The sequence below is a fragment of the Taudactylus pleione genome, unplaced genomic scaffold (assembly GCF_031769625.1).
Source record: "Taudactylus pleione unplaced genomic scaffold, aTauple2 ptg000199l, whole genome shotgun sequence".
In the NCBI taxonomy this organism is placed as follows: domain Eukaryota; kingdom Metazoa; phylum Chordata; class Amphibia; order Anura; family Myobatrachidae; genus Taudactylus; species Taudactylus pleione.
In genome coordinates this window covers 3066086-3087242 of record NW_028284601.1, presented here as the reverse complement: position 1 = coordinate 3087242, position 21157 = coordinate 3066086, and the positions used below count along the sequence as shown (strand labels likewise).

The window sequence follows — 21157 nt, the reverse complement described above, 5'->3', positions numbered from 1 at the left end:
GGTGAGTAAAGCATCTTTTTTTCAGGTACACCCATTGTATTTCTACTAGAGAAGGGGACAAATCACCTGGCAGCAGGTAAGTATGTGTGAGGTAGGTGTATGTAATAAAATTGTGTGTGTTGTGGTTCTTTAACATTTTTTTTTACAGCAGGGGTACGGGTGCCGGCCACCTGCTGGCACTTGCAGTTCCACAAGTGCCAAAGGGCAGGCATGCTGGCACCTGTAGTTCTACAGTAAAAAACAATAGTCGTTTTTCACTATTTACAATACTATTACCCCCGTACCCAACGCTCCAGGGGTGCGGGGAAGAGAGCCGGGCTTCAGACTAAGCCTGGGGTGCTCGGGAGAGGGGGACCCCTTTATTGGGGGGTCCCAACCTCCTCTGAGATCCCCAGCTTGGGCTGACTGGCCTAGGATGCGAATGATTTGGCTGGGGAGACCAGGTGATAGGGTCCCCTGGCTGTAGCATTACACCCCAGTCGGATTTGAGTCCGGTGATGGTTTTAAATATAGGGGGACCCCAACACAATTTTTTCCCCCTATTTTTAAAACCAGGACTGCTCAGCAGCCCGGTGCTGGTTCCTAAAATACGGGGGGGGGGACCCTATTCATTTTTGTCCCCGTATTTTTAGGAACCAGGACTGACTGAGCAGCCCGGTGCTGGTTATGCTTTTTGCGGGGGTCCCTATGTCATTTTTTCTTTAATATTAACCCTTTAGATAGTGTTTCCATGAAGAAACATACACAAATCACACAGATCTGTGTATGTTTCTGCCAAACTCGCAGCTCAGGATGTGGTCTATTTAAAACTTCAATTTAGCTGTGAGTTTGCTACAATTACATCCGAGACTGAAATCTCATTTATTAGTAAACTTCTTCTTGTATCTTTGTCATGAAAAGTACTTACGAGTTTGGCCGATGGTGAGTTTATTCGAGTTTTTCAGTGAAAAGAGAGAGATCTCACCCGAGTTTGTCTTTAGTAAATTTGCTAGTTGATAAAAGTGCCAAAACTCACCCAAGATTGTAATCTCGACCAAACGCGAATCTTAGTAAATATACCCCCTAGGCTGAGGATGCCTACCAGATGGCAAGATGGTCTGAGTGATCTCAGACAAGCGCATGCAGTCAGGAGTCCCAGACACTGCTATCCTTTTAGCTGAATCTGCGCACACAGGTTCCAACATCTACACCCGTGCACGAGTCCCGCCAGCGACGCATTTCGGATTACTCCTTTATCAAGCTGCGGAAAATGTGTCTGTGACAGGCGCCGCTTTTAAGCACCTTACACTAAACATTAATTCGCTATCGCTGTTGCGTGGGAAGCACTCTGCGTTCCATATCCCAGATGCCCATCTGACATAACTTCCGGTTTAACTTCCTGTGAATGTTCAGTGGAACGCAAACTGCGTTCCAAAAACCGGAAGTGTCCACAATATCTGTCCAGCATTAAAAATACATACTAAAAGTGAAATACAATAAACATTAAGTCAATAAGACATAATAAAATAATGTAAAAATGATATAAAAGTATTATACACTTCATATTACACATTTCTCCATATGAAGTGTATACTACTTTTATATCATTTTTACATTATTTTATTATGAATAATCCCTCACTTTTGGTGGATCAACAATTTTTTTAAATTACTACACTATGATTGTTTCCTTTTTGTTCTCATCATTTTCTCTGAGGTAAACATAAGTATACAAAGAGCGCCATTCCAAGGGAGTGATGTATTTGGAACTTTACAGTTAGCGGACGGCGATATCTTCGCTTCCTCCCAGGAGGCTGCATAGTTGGTTTCCTAAGCGCTGTGATCACATTTGTTTATTGTTCATGTCTAGGTAAGCACAATGTAGTGCCTCAGCCTTAATACCTGAAATATTGGGGTATTACACTTGTGTACTATGTGATAGGATCGCTGGTAAAGTGGTCTGTGGCAGGTACATTTGTCCCAGATTCCTGTCTTTTGTATTTTAAACCCCCAGGAGAAAGTCTGCAGTATAGCAGGCTTGAGTTTCGGCTTTTTGAAAAGCCGGTTTGGGACCTGGGGGTTCTGGGTGAGAGGAGAGGGAGGGCTCCACCCACGGCCACTCCAGGTTTTGGTTCTCTTAGCCTGGTAACAGGCTTGATTGGGTTCCCACCTGAGAGTGGCCAATATAAGCCTAGTGTGTTGAGGGCTGATTGTCTCACCTGGGAGAGCAGACAGGGAGTTTGCTCAGAGACACTTGGAAAACCTATCTGTGAGTGTTGTGCTGTGCTTTGTTGCTGGCGAGGGCATTAGGCCCTGCCAGGTTCTGGTAGTGAGGGAACTACCTGTGAAGTTAGTGCCCCGACAGGGCTAGGATTTACGTTTATGTTTTCTTTGTGTTATTTCTGACATTGTACAATAAAGACTGGCGCCGACCAGCTTGTACTTGCATCCAGACTGGTGTGCTGCTTCCCTGCTGCTGTGTGTGTGTGTGTAAGGAAGGAGTCCTCTACCCAGGAGAGGGACCCCCTAACCTAACTGTATCACAACTATTAATTAACTAATCAATTGCCCAGAAATATCTGATTTGCCTATCCTAGATCGGTGGATTCACACACATGATCATAGCCAGTCAATGTCATAGTAAATATACTGGGCATAATATGCTTTATATGTATATGAACTTTGCCTCCTATATTGCCACTACCTTAGATATTAAGCTGAACATACAGCTGTAATCAATAGTTTTTATTAATTATTTAACATTTATGTATATTGCACCAAATTTACTACCAGCTATTGTTATTATACTTGCACCTGCCATGTAGAAGGTGCAAGTATATAAATGAGCCTCTATCTTCGCTTACCAACAAAATTCAGACGTATTTATTTTTGAACTTCGTTACCTGGAACCTTTACCCTTCTCAGTCAGGACTCGGATCAGAAACTCTCCCTCATCAGACTCCTTCTCTAGGGATGGGATGATTATATAGTGTCCGGGTGGCAGGCTGGAACAGAGGACCACCTCCCTGTGATTATGAGAGGGTCCAACGCTAAGAAGTGGCTGGGAGGATCGGAGCACGTCTTGCATCAGATATGCATGGCTGTCATCCCCCTGACATAAAACACACAGACAGGGGCTGTGATGTCAGAAGGTTTGTGATCTTCTTAACCACAATATGGGGCTTAGGGCCCGATTCAGACCCGCTCGCTAGATGTGTTCGCACGCAGCCAAAGTATGCAAATCCCGCAATCGCACGGCAAGGCATTAGCACGCCCACTATGTCTTGGCGTGCGATCACGGTATGTATTTAGACGCCCACCAGCCGGTCTTAAGATGCCCACTTATACACGCCATCTCCAGGAAGTGTATGCAACAATCGGTAACATCGAGTACCATCGGAAGCGTACGCAGCACTTGTGGCAGACATACCCTACCGCAAGCACTTCAACCATGTGACGTGTACGCTGACGCTGCGTCTTAATTATGCATGCCTCTGAAACGGCGTTAAGACTCTCAGACATGCCTGCGTTCGCACCACCACTCCCCCGTTTCCATCGACCAACCCCTGTTACCACCTACAAATAGCTAGTCCTGTCACTCAAGCTAGCGAGGCATCTATGCACAAGGGGTGATCGCTTCACGTTCGTATGGACTGGTACGCGCACTGCACATTGCAAACATCGACAGGCTACGTGCGAACGCAGCCTAGCGAGCGGGTCTGAATCAGGCCCTTAGTTAAAAGACCAATGGGTTGAACTCAAAGCACCAATCAGATGTCAGCTTAATTTAATAAGTACAACATCTGATTGGCTGTTAGCAGTTGCACTGCATCATTGATCTTGCACCATGTCAGTAAATACCCCTCTACGTTGTAGTGGCTGTGCAGCATGGTTACTCAACTCAAGAACCCAAAACATGTTTTAACAATGAATATATTTTTCAGACTCTCCAGCTTAGAAACCATGAATATCCCCAAAACTGAAATTATAGTGACTTGCAGGACATTTGTAGTCCTTAAACGTGCACCCATCTGCTATGCAATGTGGAAGCAGCTATTGTGTGGGTTTAACAAGTACTCATTAGAGTCCAGCGACCTCTGTTGCTCTTACTATTAGTTTGGAGGGTACTTCAGTCACTCTGATCTCACAAATTTGAGTGACTAAATGTGTGTGTAGCTCGTTACACCTTCCATAGGAATCCACAAAATGTTATGCCCTTTATGTATCTGGAAACAAACTTGAAGTGGTGATTCAGGCTGGGTGTATTTTGTGCTCTCTTACAAATGAGGAAAATATGCACATTTATTGTTGTTCTAGATTAGAACATGAAGGAGACGGGCTGTGAAGTAGGAAAATGTGAGGACGTCCTGTTTTAATGAAAAATGTTCCAGTCATCTGAGTGACAATTGGTGAAAAAATAGCCGGGTGCAGAAAAATCTTTACAATAAACTCAATGTAGCTTCCCCAATGTAAAAATTCACAAAGAAAATTAAATGAAAATAAATAACTAAAAATGTATTGTACTTTACAATAAGTTTTGCACGGGACATATAGGTATGCAAATTAAATGACTGTTTCCCCTACTATATTCCACTTGCAGGACATGTAGTAATAGGGATGGTACAGGATCCTGACCCCGGCATCCCGACAGGGTTAGGATACCGACACTTTGTTGGTCGGTATCCTAACCCTCCCCCCCCCTCTCCCTACCCTAACCCTCCCTCTTTGGTGCCTAACCCCCCCCCTAGTGCCTAAATCTAACCTCCCCCTTCCTGCACCCTAAACCTAACCCTCCCCCTAGTGCCTAACCCTCCCCCCAAACCCGCTACTTACCTTCAAGATGCCGGCGCAGGGATTCCGACAAATGTCGGGATTCCGGTGCCGACATTCTGACCGCCGGAATCCCCTCCGTTGGGATTTTAAGCGCAACCCGTTTTAATAATATAGCAGTCGTCAAATAAGCTCCTTACTTACTTGTAAGCAGACTGTATCCTGCAGTCAGCATCACTTTTGTATTAAAATCTGCTGTGGGTTTGAGTGCACTAAGCACTAGCAATGTACATTCTATTTGTATATTCCTATTGGGGATTGGGGACAGGGTTGGACTGGCCCACAGGGGTACAGGGGAAATCCCCGGTGGGCCCCACAGCCTGTGGGCCCATCCCCTTTCTCTAGGTGTCAGGTTCCAGACCTCAAATTATAGAGCCACTGATCAACATGGGGGCTTGGCTCCCTTCTATAGAATGTACTGTACACCAAGATTTGGCTAATGGTTAGCCAAGTGCCTGTGGAGGCTGGCAGGGCCCCTACCAATGCACTTTCCCAGTGGGCCCTTCATGCCCCAGTCCGACACTGATTTGGGAATACTTCTGCGCCAGTAATAATAATAATAATAATGATAATCACTTATTAAATAGCCCCAGTTGTTTCAAGTTTAAGGTATAATTACTTTCATATAATTCTGGGGGTGCTGCCAGAGACAATAAATACAACTGGATATGGAAAGAGAAGAGAGAATATCTCTTTGTTGGCGCACTGGAAAAAGAAGAAATAATAAAATATAACTTTTATTATTTTCAATAAAATATACAATGCCTACTAAGAGAAATATTAAAAGAACACATCAAAACAATATTGTGGAATAAAGAGGCGACAAGCGAGATGTTTTTATGTTATTTAATACACATCTTTACTTTATTCACATTATTTCACAAATTATTATTCATTATTTATTTTAACATTTCACTTAGCAGGCATTATATATTTTATTGAAAATAATAAAAGTTATATTTTCATATTTATTCTTTTTCCAGTGCGCCAACAAAGAGACATTCTATTTGTAATAAGATGACGGGAAACTGGAGAGGCTAAGTTGCTCATGACCAATGCGTTTCGTCCTATTAGAACTTTTTCCGAAGCTATAATAGGACATTTTTTTATCTATTGAAATATATAAATGTTATAATTTTATCATAATACATTACTATCTGTATTGCTGATTTACGATGCAAGCAGTGTAGATTATTTTTATTTTGACACTGCAATTTACATTTGAGTTTGGACTCCCCCTTCCCCCCTCCTGCAGTGCAGCATGTTTTTACCAAGGTGCAAAGTTACTACCTTTTTTTTTTTGCTTTGCTCCCAACTCAGAGTCAGCCCCTTAATGTGTATGGGGACAGGCACAGGTGAAGGCACCTAACTGAACTCTATTAATAATATCTCAAACCTTTTAAAGATGACAGGTGGAGAAGTTGCTCATTTCAACCAAGCAGATTCTAGCTATCATTTAATAGAATGTAATAATAATATAATTATTAATATTTTATTTATATAGCAGTTTTCTCCACAAGGACTCAAGGTGTTCACTAGATAAATGATAGCTAGAAGGTGATTGGCCACTTTAGAATGTTTGATGCTTCCCCCCCCTTAAATGAGACCTTAAAACTGTTAGAAGTGGAGCGCATTACAGCACAGTCTCCAACAAATTGGCTCCCCTATGGAAATTTAATTCCCCAACCAATATGGCCACCGATATCTGCGCATGCTCTGTGCCATCTTGCCACTGTGTGTGAGCGACATGGTGGAGGACGGCTGTCCTCCTCTTAGCTTAGTGAGACCCATGGCGATACCTACTATACACCGCTGTTCCAGTGCCTGCACCACTGGCTGGTGATCTGTCAGCACCCCTGCTGCGCTACAGGCTCCGCATCCATCTCATCCAGATCTGTGTAACAGTGAGTACGGCTCTACATCCACTGTTCTTTAATAAACCTACACAATCTGGTTAAGACACCTGAATGGTCATTGCCTGTACTATTTATCTGCTGGTGTGTACAGAACTCTGCATTACAACCAAACTGCAGACACATTCCCAACAGAAACATGTTAGGAGGTTTCTCAACACAGACATTTATTTGTACACGGTTATATGCATGGTATGTATTACCTGAAATATGTGACATGCTACACGCATGTGTGTAGTCCTTCGTAACCTCTGGTGTTTCTGCAAAACAGATACTATAAAGCTGCATGATGGTTGCGTCCCAGTGCTGGTGTCAGTGCCCAGTAGAGTGAGGGAATACTGTGGGTTCATCCAGTAATAATCTGAGAAGTAAGGAAAAGTGGGGATTAATCTGCAAGGTGACCCAGGGAACAGAACTTTTCGACAAGGAGACTATAGAGCTCTTCATCCAAAATGGAACTCTTCATGCAAGCGAACATAAAATTGTCACTTAAATATCCTACTTCCTATCACTTTGGCCCATCCCATTGATTGATTACAACTTAAGGGAAGGATAAATCATAGAGTGCATGTCCTAGTGCAGACAGAAGGGAGGTATAGATCATAGAGTGCATGTCCAAGTGTAGACAGAAGGGAGGTATAGATCATAGAGTGCATGTCCTAGTGCAGACAGAAGGGAGGTATAGATCATAGAGTGCATGTCCTAGTGCAGACTGAAGGGAGGTATAGATCATAGAGTGCATGTCCTAGTGCAGACTGAAGGGAGGTATAGATCATAGAGTTCATGTCCTAGTGCAGACAGAAGGGAGGTATAGATCATATAGTGCATGACCTAGTGCAAACACTATGAGACATGGAGTATCCATCACTCTAGGTCGACACAAACAGAAAGGATGTAGGAGGTAAGGAAACAGTCTTTTTCCTTACAGAATGACACAGGGACAAAGGAAAAATGGAGAAACTGTTGCTCCCTGTAGAGTGACAGAACAGAGCTATAGAATTTGTCCTGCCCACTATAGGGTGACACAGTGATACAGACAGGACGTGACTATGAGACATGTCCCACTGCAGGGTGGCACAGGCAGTACGAAGCTACTCTCTGTGACATGTAGACCTTTCTTTCCAATCCACTGCAATACAGTTATTTACCACTGCAGGAAAGGCTGCCCCCTGCAGTCAGTCCTTTCACCCAGCGTCCTTCATAGGTGACATATTCCCAGGGTTTATCAGCTCCACCAGCTTGCAGAAGACTCTGGGGCCCCAAGTGGCAGATCTCTAGGAAATGGAAATTCTTTTGGAAGTCCTCTACTGCCATCCTGTACATAGAGAAACAGTACTGTAATAGTGTATATTAGGTATGGATACATCGCTTATCAGCCTGTGCCACCATGATTACAAGGGTGCTCCTCCTCATTACACCAGTCTGTGGCCCCTTATTACATGAGCCATTTTTCCCTCAGTATATCAGCCTGCACCTCGTCATTATTCCATGCTGTACCCCTTCATTACACCAGCCTGTGTCCCCTTATTACATGAGCCATTGTTCCCTCAGTATATCAGCTTGCACCTTATTATTCCATGTTGTACCCCTTCATTATACCAGCCTGTAACCCATATTGCAGAAACCTCTGCTCCCTCATTACTTTAGTTAGTGCCCCTCATACCAGCCTACACTCCTTGCTATTCCAACCCGTGCCCCCTCATTACATCCATATTTGCTCCCTCAGTATACCACCCTTTGCCATCTTAATATACCACCTACTGCCCCTGCAGCTTCATGCTGTGAGCTCAGCTGTCACCAGATCTTAAGATGTGCAGCATCTGTGGAATGACATGGAATGAGCTTATCCATCAGCTCATTTACACTAATTATGTGACACACTGAAGACGACCTGGGCGATCACCCCTCTGCTGCACTTTTCACACCCAAGTACCTCTAGTCTAAAGCATAAGGTAAGAAAGCCAAGAGAAAAAAGTTCCCTTAAGGCGTGGAACTGCCCTCTACCAAACTTCCGGCACCTTGTTGTACCCATGCCCTGTTGCATTCAGGCTGTACTGATGGCACATTGGGAAGCCAGTTAGGTAGATGTCCATAATAGCGTGGTGTATTGGGAGAGCAAAATGGCTACTGAGAGCCACTTTCATTCATGGTTCTTATGTGTGTATCAGACATGAGGTGGCACAGGAATGTGGAAAGTAGACAATTCATAAATCCTTTAGGCGTTGACTTTTGCGATGTATGCCTGTGTTAAGTTTTTAGAAAGTCCTTATCAGTAGTTAACCAATAGAGTAGTTTGAAGTAGGTTTATACCTATATTAGTAAGAGTTAGCTGGGTATGACAAGTAGGATGCTATATAAACAGAGACGAAGGAGATTTGAGCAGCCTGCCCTTTGCCTGGATCAGTCTGCAGCTGGTGGAAAGAAAATTGTTCGTCCAGCTATTCTGAATAGATCGAGGCTCCTGGATCGTGTAACCATTTTATATTCCGAAGCTAACTATTATTCCTATGTTGTTATTTGTTGTAATAAATGATATGTTTTTTCAAGATACTGGTTTGTGTGGCTTAATTAACTTTTTGTATCTAAGAACCTTATTTCGTTCCAACCGGATCATGTTACCTCTGGGTGATGTGTACATTGGGGAGAGCAATAGATTAGATAGTGAAATAACACTTTACCAGAATTCTCCATCTTCTAGGATTACATTCTCTGCCTGGTCAGGTTCGGTGACATTCTGCCATTCTGGCCCGCTGGGAAAGGGACACATACATATCACATCTCACAACGCTGAAAGCAAAATGTCTGAATAAAGAAGTGAGCTAATTCTTACCCATCTCTCCATGGCCCCATCCACTCTGTGTGTCCCCACGGGTTACGAATTCGCAGCAAACACTCTGACCCATGTAATGTCCGAACCTGGAAGAAAAGGCCAATGGATGAGATCCTTTACAAGCTGCACAGAATTGCTTGTAGAATAAAGGAAGGAGGAATTCCACTCATACATTGTGGCCTATTGTTGCTGAGAACAAAGCCATCTTGGTTGGTCACTGACCCTGGGCATTACATCGGCAGCACGGGACAGATACTGCCCAGGTGAGACTTATAGAGTCAATTTGGCCAACGGCATTGGCGGCTTCCCTCGACAAGATCTGTCTGTCTGTTGCACAAGCCGGCAGCTGTCTGTCTTCCAGCTTCGCGTTACTACCACACACACATTAACAGCGGTGAATTATCATCTATAATTTACCAGCATGCTCCAGAATAATTCATTCAGGTGGCATTGTTTTGGGCCACTTGTTTCACTGCTGACATTGTTGTGTGGAAAGCTTAAATGCAAGTCTGATAATAGAAGGCACAATTACAGCCATACATCTGTAACCAATATGGAGTGTAGCTGGGGGATGTCATGTGACGTTCAGGGATGTGCAAAAAGACCTCTGGAGCAGGAATTAGAGGGGATGGAGCCAGTACTTGATTAACAACAGGGCAACAAGGGGAGGTCGCCCAGGGAACTCTACACGTGAGGGGGCCCCTACATATAGCTGCCTCAACAGCTTGGGGGTTACTGTGGCATATTAAATTGGTGTTTCTCTGTGGCATAATGTAAACTGGGGGCAATACAGTCTGTTTAACACATTTGTGGTGCTGGGAGTATTTACACATTTACACAAGTCTTGGAGAGTGATAAAGTGGAGCGAGATAAACTACCAACCAATCAGCTCCGGACTGTCATTTCTCAAACAGCCTGTAACATGACAGTTAGGAGTTAAGTGGTTGGCAGTTTATCTCTCTCCAAGACTTAGTACATCTTGCCCTGACAATTTTATTGATAGGGGCCCTCCCACAGGTTAGTTGCCCTGGGGCCCCCACAAACCTCAATCTGGCCCTAGATGGAGCTTTATGATTGGAGTCAGGTTTGAGTAAGGTTGAGGAGGGTAGAATGGGGAAGGGAAAGGATTTACTATAAGGTATAGAAATAGTCTGTAGATGACAGAATTTGCAAGAGCTGTTAGGCCAGATTTGGGAACAACACAGCTACAAGGCAAAGCATGGCTACAGCACCGCCTTGCAGATATACCCAGCCTTGCTAGGCGTCTGAGATCTCAGATTGTCCCTCACCTTTACAGCAGAGGCAGCATAGAAAAAGTGCCAGGAAGCGCATCGCAGAGATTAATACTAATGAGAAGTCATATTAATAATTGTTGGCGGGTCAAGGAGCATGTTATGGTGAACCATATCCTTGTGGTCAAGTAAATGTTCCACTGGTGGAGACCCCAGAGAGACCCTTGGGCTACAGGCAAGTTGATCGGAGTCATTGTGGGAAGTGTGGCAGGTTCAGCAGTAAGTGATGAGATTGATGCAGAAATCACTACAATAGGTGTAGGCCTCGTGCGACCATCCAGCCGCTGTGTAACTACAGATGCCAGCATGCTTTGCTACAGTTTTAGCATACCATAACAGCAAAACTGTGGCAAGGCATGCTGGATTGTGTAGTTCCACAGCAGCTGGAGTGCCACAGGTTGGCTACCCCTCTAGTAGAGTATAATTTACTTCCTTTGATTAGGACATTTTAGTCAGATTGGCTGTTATTTTATCTCCATCCAAGGCTTACTAAATAGACCCCAGAGTTTGAAAAATGACAGTTAAGCTGGGTACACACTGCAAAGATATATCTGCAGATGATGGTCGTTTATACTGTACGCACTGAACGACCATCATCTGCATCTGCCTGGGGGGCGTGTTCCGTCCCCCTATCCGCAGCCTCTGCTGCATGTATACACACAGGGTCTCATTCAGACCCGCTCGCGAGCGCAGGACGCTCGCAAGCGGGTCGATGGTACCCAAATGCGCATGCGCACGATGGAGGGAGCTCCGTCGTGCGCATGCACGAGACCTGGCGAGTGACGGGGTAGCCGTCGCTCGGGGTCTCGCACCAAAGGGGGCGTGCTGTCGATGGTGAGTGACAGCATGCCCCCTTTGGTGGGCGTGCCGGGGGTGTGGCTGCCAGACGGAGGCGTTCCCATGGGAACGCCTACCGTCTGGGTCCGGCCCCACTGACATCACTAGTGATGTCAGTGGGAGTGATTTTGGCTCTGAGAGCCAAAATCACTCCAGGGCTTGCGGCAGCAAGACCCTACCGCAGGGTCTCGTCGCAAGCCCGATGGTCGCGATTGTCTTGACCATCGCGACCATCATCATGGACGCCCGCATAAGCTGTGGGTGGTAACCCACAGCTATGCGAGCGTCCAAGAGGCCGCTCCAAGTTTAGGTAGGAGGGCCCTGATTCAGAGCGAGCGCTCTGGTCAGAGCATCCGGCTCTGAATCAGGCCCACTGGCCGATGGTCAGATACATCTGCCATCGGCTCTGCTGCAGAGCCGACGCGATATGTCCGTGAACGACGTCATTCACACACATACCGCTCGTACACACTGGCCAACGGGCAGCAGATATATTGGCCGATCGATTGATCGGCCAATATATCTGTCAGTGTGTACCCAGCTTTAGCTTTAGTGTGTACCCAGCTTTTGATTGGTTGGCATACATGCCTACCCTCCCGGTTTTCGCGGGAGGCTCCCGATTTTTCGGGTAACCCCCCGCACCCCCCGGAAGGGTAGGCATTTCTCCCGCATTCTGCCCACTTCCTAGTGAAGTGGGCAGAATTAGGAGAATACCCGCGGCAATCGCGGGTCTCCGTGAAGGGGGCGGGGCTTAAGCTGTGATTCTGCATGAATCACAGCATTTGGCCCCGCCCCCTATGTAAATTGTGCCCAATCGCGGCAATTTTACCGCGAGGGGGCGGGGCTTAATGACGCGAATCGTCAAGCCCCGCCCCCGTCGGCCCCCTGCTGCATCTCTTACCCGGGCTTCTCCCGGGAAGAGAATGTTAAAGGTAGGCAACCCTGTTGGTTGGTGCTTTATCTCTGTCCACTTTATCTCTTCTCCAAGGCTTAGTACATAAGCCCTAAGTATCACTGATGTTAATCTGAAAATATTGTGAGTAGATAAAGACAGAAAACCGCAGATTAGCATCATCCTGGCAAGACACTGTCATCGTCGTCAGGGATCACACAGCGGCTCTGAGGGCTCGTATAGTGCTAGGAGCTGAGACAGCACTTTTATTCTTATTTAATATCACAACTGAAGCTAAATAAAATCTTTCTTTTCTCAAACAGGGTTACTCTGCACGCTGTAGTGGGTTCCTGATAATGTATTGTACAGGACGGCTAGTAGGTTTTTAGGCATGAGTGACATTGTCAAGCACCTGTTTGTGTAATCAAAATTGTTTCTGCATTTTACTATTTAAGTTGAATCTTTTATATGTATTCAATAACGACTGGACAACATAATTGCACCGCCCAATGTGCACCTGGATCTTTGTAGGCCGTTTATCTCCTAGCACTGCCCAAAACATTTTTATGGACACGTTTAAAATGTTGACCTCGCAAGGATATAAAGATATTTATTTTTTTTCTACAAAGCTGTATAAGGAAGCAAACCTTTGCATCAGCCTGCTAGAAACCGAGCATCGTATGACAATCTGACCTTCCAGTCTACTTACCTCCTTTGTCGCTGTCACCGAGTACATGTGGTGGCTGAGAATCCCCATCAGATTGGTAGTTTCAATTTCTCCCTACAGGATAATAAGTTCAGATCTGTGATTGATATCACAGAGAAATTGAGCAGATAAGGAAGATAATACACAACTTCAGTACAGACATTTTTGAGCCTTTAGGCTTGTGATGTGCCGTTATGGTGTGTAATGTGTGGCTATGGTGTGTAATATGCTGCTATGGTGTGTAATGTGCGGCTATGGTGTGTAATGTGCAGTTATGGTGTGTAATGTGCGGCTATGGTGTGTAATGTGCGGTTATGGTGTGTAATGTGCTGTAATGGTGAGTAATCTGTGGCTATGGTGTGTAATGTGCGGTGATGGTGTGTAATGTGCGGTTATGTGTGTAATGTGCCATTATGGTGTGTAATGTGCTGCTATGGTGTATAATGTGCAGCTATGGTGTATAATGTGCAGCTATGGTGTGTAATGTGCAGCTATGGTGTGTAATGTTCGGCTATGGTGTCTAATGTGTGGTTATGGTGTGTAATGTGCGGCTATGGTGTGTAATGTGCGGTTATGGTGTGTTATGTGCGGTTATGGTGTAATGTGTGGTTATGGTGTGTAATGTGTGGTTATGGTGTGTAATGTGCGGTTATGGTGTGTAATGTGCATTTATGGTGAATAATGTTTTGATGTGAATAGTGAATGTTCTATGATTAATAAGACACATATAGAACTTTTTTGACATCCAGGTTTATTGTACGTTTTTTTGTTTCAAATGATGTGAAGTGTGTTAGGTGCTGTTACAAGGATTGTATCATGGGTATATTATGTATCATAAACATGGACAACAGCTCTGCAATATGACCAGCAGGATCTTTTCATGTGACACTGACATCTTAATGCTGTCGTCCAATATACAGCTGTGAGAAGGCAGCACCTGCAGTTCTAGTAATTGCAGGTTAAAGTCCATGCCAGGGCTGCCACTCCTTCACTTACTAGTGTCAGATCACTGAAGAGAGACAGCCAGAGTGCAGTTATTAACAAATGAGAGCGCGTGTTAGTAGCAGCTGTGATAACATCCCTGGTCCCTGGCCACTTGTCAATGGCAGCATCAGGAAGGTAAAGTGAGGAGCCCTGGGGAAATGCCAGCACTTGTATCTCTATAAATACTTACCTACTTTTTTCATCTCCTCTCTGGGAGAAGCCCGGAGAGGAGATGGCGCAGTTGGCTACTTTGGGGGTGGGGCCTAATGATGTGAGAGCTCTGCCCATTGCGGCAAAGTGCCACGGTTTGCGGGGAGGAATGCGGTTTTGCGCCATTTTAGCTCTGCCCACTCCATACGGACCACAATTCCTGTTTTTGACAGCTCTGCATGCAGACAAGCAACATCCTCCATGTAATGTTAAGTGTTACTACCTTCTGCTGAGAGTAAAGTGGAGGTCAGATACCCCTGTGCCCACCCTATAGTTGACATATGTTTATAATTTCCAGGGACAGTCGTAAATAGTGTCCCTGGAAAGTCCCCATTTTTTATTTTTGTTTTTTAAACTACTTTTTATCAGAGCATTACATCAAATCACAAACATCGAGCACAATGTGTCAGGTATGCAGAAGAGAAATAGGAAAACACTTCCATGTTCATAATCGTATACAGGCAGTAATATACATAAAAGCGCCCAATGCCACTGTCACAATAACAAGTACATATCGAGTACAGCATCAGTTCCAGGCCCATATCCCAATAGGAAATTCCCCATCTTTAACATTTACCAAATACACAACACAGGCTGAATGGAGTTCTTGCCATCTGTTCTTCTTACCCCCTGGGTTTTATAAGTTAATATTTTTTCAGTAATATCTAAACTGGGGATATTTTTTCAGTAATATCTAAACTGGGGATCTTTAATCATGCACAAGTGGGTAAATCTATTTTATTGGGTCAGTAATGCAGTAATAATCCCACCTGTTTCCATACACAGAAATCCACAAAACATGACCTGTTAGGGATACTTGAGTATGAGGGTTGAGTATGAGAACCAGGGGTTCCAGAGCTGGGGGTGCGGAAACTATGTTGGGCCAATATAATGCAACATTGTGCTGCATTGCAAGTGAAATGGATGTTTTAGCTATTGCGTCCTTTGAAGCACACGCAGAATAGGGATTGTTTATATATGATCAGTTGCCCATCTTAACTAGCGATACCATTTTTTCCAAGTGGCAAAAATGTTCAAATCATTTTGGGTTTTTTTGGAAAGAAAACCCCTTCAGATTGAGATGTTACGGTGCCCCACACATGTAGCCATGTTCTCATTGTTACCAGAGGGTGTGGGAGACCCTTGTGGTCATGTCATGTGAAGCTGGAGCTTTCTCATGGCCACATACAGTAAGGGGTAAATTTACTAAAGTGAGAGTTTTTAGAAGTGAGTTTTAGAAGTGATGTTGCCCATAGCAACCAATCAGATTCTATTTAACATTTAACTAGCACCTCCTAGAAGATAATAGCTAGAATCTGATTGGTTGCTATGGGCAACATCACTTTTAAAACTCACTTCTAAAAACTCTCACTTTAGTAAATTTACCCATAAGTGTATATCGTGTTAAGGAGGAGCCTGTACATGTTGGTTCTTGTAAGTCTGTATGGGTATTATCTTCCCCAAGTGTCGCCATTTAGTATTAGCTAGACTGGCGAGTGACTTCTGGTATGGGCTATATTTGGTGCTGTGAGACGACATGGACATCTTACCTGAGTGTTACCGCAGCAGATAAGAGCTCCTCTCTGGAGCATATTGTTCAGATGACTCCATAACTCTGAAACCGGGCCATCAGTACTGCAGCTCTGCACAACACCGCCAGTCACATCCTCCAGAGCCTCTCCGGCAAAGCCCATCTGGAGAGCGGAGTAACCACCTTTCAGCCTGCAATTCATCCCATGATTAAACAATGGTCCTAGCTGGGGGGAACTGAGGGCCTGATTCAGCATGGATCGCTATTTTGCTAATGTGCACTCAATGCAGTTACTAATATCAGCGGTGATATGCGATTGCAGCCTCACATAAGGATGCCCACTTTCCCTTGTCTCACATCTGTAATACTTAGCAATATAGCGAAACAATCTGTAACATCAAGTACCATCGGACCCATACGCACACTTGCACAAGCCTAGACCTTACTCAGAAATTGCTAACAGCCACGCACGCTATCAGTGCTATGGCTGCGTATGGCATCGCAGTGTCTAATTTATGCACGCCCTTGCAACGGCATTGCAATGCACTGGCATGCGTGCGTATCAGCAACTGCGATCTTTGCTGAATCAGGCATTAGACATTATATGACACAGACAATTGCAGCCATACTTTACAATGAGAAGTTATTTGAGAGGGGAGCAAATTTGTTCTGTTAGCTTAAAACAATATTAAATCGAAATCCTCCAGTGGTAATTGCAATTGCTTCACAAATCTACTAAGCTAGCCTTTCCTGATTGATGCAGTAACATAGAACCTTAATTCTGTTTATTTATTTGTACTTTATGCATACAGCACGGAAGGGATGCCCGGCCTATTCTGAGTTACATGCAACTTGGCAGGATCTGTCTTTCCATGAATTAGGGCGTTTTGGGGAGGGGACTGGGCTGTGAAAGTGCGATCACATGTCAAGAGCCGCGCCGGGCCCCGGTAAAAAAGGGGAATGTGGCCTAATCGTGGGAGGCATGGCTACGCCCCCTTAGGTAAAAAAAAAAAAGGTTTGCAGCGCCGCGAAGTGTTGCTACGTGCTGGCGACGAGGGCGCAGTGAGCCACCTCAGCCTGGCGCATAACCAGTGGGGGGCTCCCCCCACAGGCATAGGAGACTGCTGTGGCTGCATTTTAGCAGCCGCGAGCAGTCTCCCAGTGGAGCCCAGCACACAGCTGAGTGTGCTCGGCTGCCGTGATGTAAGAGGGGGGAGGGAGTGGTGCCGGACCCGGGCCCCCACCAGGTAATTTGTTCCCCCCCCCTTTCGGTGCCCCTGACCACCCTAACTTGTGGGAGTGCCATGGGCAGGAATGAAAAGCTCAGGACCTCATTCAGAGTCGGTCGAAGCGGCCGCCCGGTCGTACGGGAAAAGGGGTCGGATATGCAAATGATTCCCTCGCAAGTTGCGTCCCTAAGTTCGGATCGGTAGTTGGCCGACCAAGGGGAGGAAGCGGCAGGAAGACAAAAAAATACGCCCCCTTCTCGTACGCATTACACGTCATTTCCGGGCATATAAGGATTGATCGAGACCATCAGGAACCATCGGAACTGGTCGTAGAGCTTAAGCACTATGATCATGTCAGTGTAAAAACCTCCCATGTCACATGTGCCATGACGCTACTTTGTTAATTATGCACTCCCATAAAACGTATGCACTCCCATAAAACGCCGTTCGCATAATTAGGCACGCATACGTTCGGATCTCCACTCCCCCGTTTTCAAGCACCTTCCCCTGGTACCACCCACAAACGCCTCAATCTGTCACTCAAACTACCGACCTGGCTGTGTTCAAGGAGAGAGAAATTTCTGATCGTAGCGGCTATTTTGCGCACGCACATTGTGAACTTTACGCATGCGCAGTTTAGCGAACATCGGTGGCGTAGACCGTGCGGCCGCAACGACCGACTCTGAATGAGGTCCTCAGTGTGATCATCGGTCATGCGTACGGGGAAGGGAAGCCTGTTTATGACGGACCTCCTGTACCTACCATGGGGCTGGAGGATGTGCTGATATTAATGATGACGGTTCCTGCGGCCTGAGTAAAACCAATGGGCGGCACAGGCTTCCATTTGCACGCCCATGATCCCCTGCATTAAATTAACATATACTCGAAATGTACAATAAAAGAGAGTAGTTGTTTATATTAGGCGCACAAGAGCCACATTAAGAAAAACTTCACTTTTAATTGAATATTTTTTAAATTGTCCCATTTCCACTGGGTAGGGTAACGTCAACAGTGAAATATTAATGTTAAAATCGAAGATATACTGTATATATATAAATTGTGCTCGAAGAATAAAGATAGTGTATAAAACAAGTGCCTGTCTACTGTGTCTTATTCATAGGTTGGTTTTATCAATATGTAGCTGTTCGCTGGATATAATTATCCTTCTTTATTACAATCTGTTCACCTGATCTAGAGTCAAGCTGTGGATATACGTGAAGAATCTTTATTAATGGTTATAAGACCTAGGCTATTTCTCCCCTATTGTTTGAGTATATTTTCATATATCCTGTTTAATTATACCACATCTGTTGAGATATTGAGATATGCCGCTTTACATTGGCCTTAGCTGTACAAAAAACTCATGGATAATTCATACAATGTGATTCAGTTTTAGTTGCAAAAATCTGGTGGTGGTGGATGTGAGCCTGCACTAAAAGTGTCTATATCAAAAATTAATAGGATCAATGTAGGATCAACTTACGGGGTCATTTAGTAATCAATAATTATCTACTATTAATTTACATATTTGTTGTTCTCAAAATTGTTATGAACGTGTACTTGCATTAGCATAAAGTAGTAAAACCGGCTTCCGCGGCTTCCCGCAACTACTTCCAATTTGCGTGTGACGCAGAATCAGCCCTGTGTGTACAAGCCAATGGCCATTCTCACTTCCTAACATCAATAAGAAAATAGACACAATGATGCCCTCTCCCATCCAGCCAAACCAGGAGCGGGTTGTCCCTGGCATTATTCATATAGCCAACCATACTTGCCACCCAACCCTGGCCATAATGCGAATAAGGCCTGTGTTAGAGTGGGGTGAATGTATATAGAGAGCAGTTTCTCCGAGTTCGGCCTCGATGATGATTTTGTCCAAAACATCATGGTCCTTTACTAGAACCCATCCGTCACCATGTCAGTTGCATATATTAGGTGGTATCTCCTGATGAGAGGTGCATCTATAAAGACAGGTAAGTGGGCATGCACTTGAAATGCACAAGGCGGATAATCAGACACACTTGTCCGCAGGTCGGCATTTTAGCAATGTCTATTAAGTTTGCAATCCCTGTGTTAGATAAAACCACCAGAAAATAGAGTATTGCTTTCCATCTGTGCAGTAACAATAGGCCTCTTTATGTATGTTTGGAATGGGAAAGACCCCATTTAGAGCTGCCAAAACCATTGCTGTCCGAGAATCCTAATACCACACAGTAAAGATCTTTCCACCAGTAATCCAAACACAGCGTGTTGCCTATGAATGTGTGATTTCAGAGCAATGTGTCTTTTTGTGCGGTTTAGCACACTCACTTTGCATAGGCTTTCTCTAGCAGCGAACTCCAGAACTCGCCCTTGTCCTTAGAGTGCATGAAAAGCAGATTGTATTGAGTTCTCCCATTGTCCTGAACTGGAACTGTAGGCAGAAGATCATCCACCACAACTTCTACCCAATGTCCGTACTGCCAGAACTGCGAGAGAGACATCATGAGATGTGTTCATTATTGGACTGTGTTATATGATGGACATTGAAGCTGTAGAACCTCTTTGCCACAAGCCTGTATAACGAATGATATTTCCTCACCCATTGCCATCTGACCAACAGACTTACCTGGAATCTGAATCTGCCATTATACCCGTCCCCAAAGTCTTGTCCCGTGGGCACCACTTGTCCCAGCAGTTTGGGGTACAGAGACAGACAGGCCACAGCTGACAGGAACCAGCAGTTACCTGCAAAGGGAAGAAGGCTTCACTGAGCAAAACACCCTGGTGGACTGAGCACCTAACTTCCCAACATAAATACATAAATATCCACAGGTTATACTGACACTCTACCAGTCATGAGTGAAAAAGACATACATAAGGTACCATGGTACATATCAGTCTGGTTTGCCACTGAACTGAATAAGTGGTACTTAAATTATTATAGTGACCAATCAGATGGCACGGAATTATCCATGCATGGTTTATGGGCAAGCCCTACCAGCAGTTATTTTAGGCTCTCTAGAAACCATAAGAGCCTGGGTTCATGAAACAGAACTCCACTACCTGCTCTACCACTAAGCCTTCTGCATATCCACCTTAGCCATCTCATCAGAGTTCAACACTAAGTTTATGGGTCCTCGCACATGCCCATTATACTGCATGCAAAGTCTAACTTCCCCTTTATCTGACCATTGGAGCATTGGAGTGGAGCACAAAGGGGGAGCAATGCATTAGGAGTGTACAAAGGTGTGTAAGCCAAAACCTGTGGTGGAACCTGGCATCAAGGGGTGGGTCTGGTTGAAAAGCACATCCACTGTAGACCAGTGTATACATAGGTGACACATAGGTACTGGATAGCAATTGCTCCTTAAGTAATTGTTTTATTTGCTTAGCAAATATTCTGTTGGAATTGTCTGCACACACCCTGCCACACATTATTTGGACACATCATTCAGGGTACGTGATCCCTGCAGAGATTTACTGAGATTGCCCAAGCACCCACCAATCAGGGTACGTAATCCCTGCAGAGATTTACATTTCCCTGTCACACACCAATCAGGGTACACAATTCACGTAGAGAGTTACTCAGACTACCCAGGAACACACCAATCAGGGTACGTAATCCCTGCAGAGAGTTACTCAGATTACCCAGGCACACACCAATGAGGAAACATAATCCTATTCCCTGCAGAGAGTTACTAACATTACCCAGGCACACACCAATCACGGTACGTAATCCCTGTAGAGATTTACTCAGATTACCCAGGCACACACCAATAAAAGTACATAATCCCTGCAGAGAGTTACTCACATTATCCAGGCATATACCAATAAAGGTACGTAATCCCTGCAGAGAGTTACTCACATTATCCAGGCACACACCAATGAAGGTACGTAATCCTTGCAGAGGTTTACATTTCTCTGGCACACACCAATCAGGGTA

General features: G+C 44.8%; 1 protein-coding gene across 3 annotated transcripts in view; it reads right to left on the bottom strand.

Annotated features, from left to right (window-relative positions):
• The window catches only part of LOC148518705 (calpain-1 catalytic subunit-like), a 92733-nt gene that overhangs the window by 57369 nt on the left and 14207 nt on the right, over positions 1–21157 (bottom strand). For 2 of the 3 annotated variants that reach the window (XM_088477159.1, XM_088477158.1), the window contains exons 4-12: positions 19841–19959; positions 19543–19700; positions 16023–16194; positions 13282–13353; positions 9552–9637; positions 9400–9471; positions 7870–8036; positions 6925–7082; positions 2882–3090 (exon numbers count right to left, since the gene is read on the bottom strand). In XM_088477159.1, coding sequence (XP_088333285.1) covers positions 2882–3090; positions 6925–7082; positions 7870–8036; positions 9400–9471; positions 9552–9637; positions 13282–13353; positions 16023–16194; positions 19543–19700; positions 19841–19959 — 1213 coding nt within the window. The remainder of the gene's footprint in view (positions 1–2881; positions 3091–6924; positions 7083–7869; positions 8037–9399; positions 9472–9551; positions 9638–13281; positions 13354–16022; positions 16195–19542; positions 19701–19840; positions 19960–21157) is intronic. The other variant, XM_088477160.1, reaches the window with a different exon arrangement.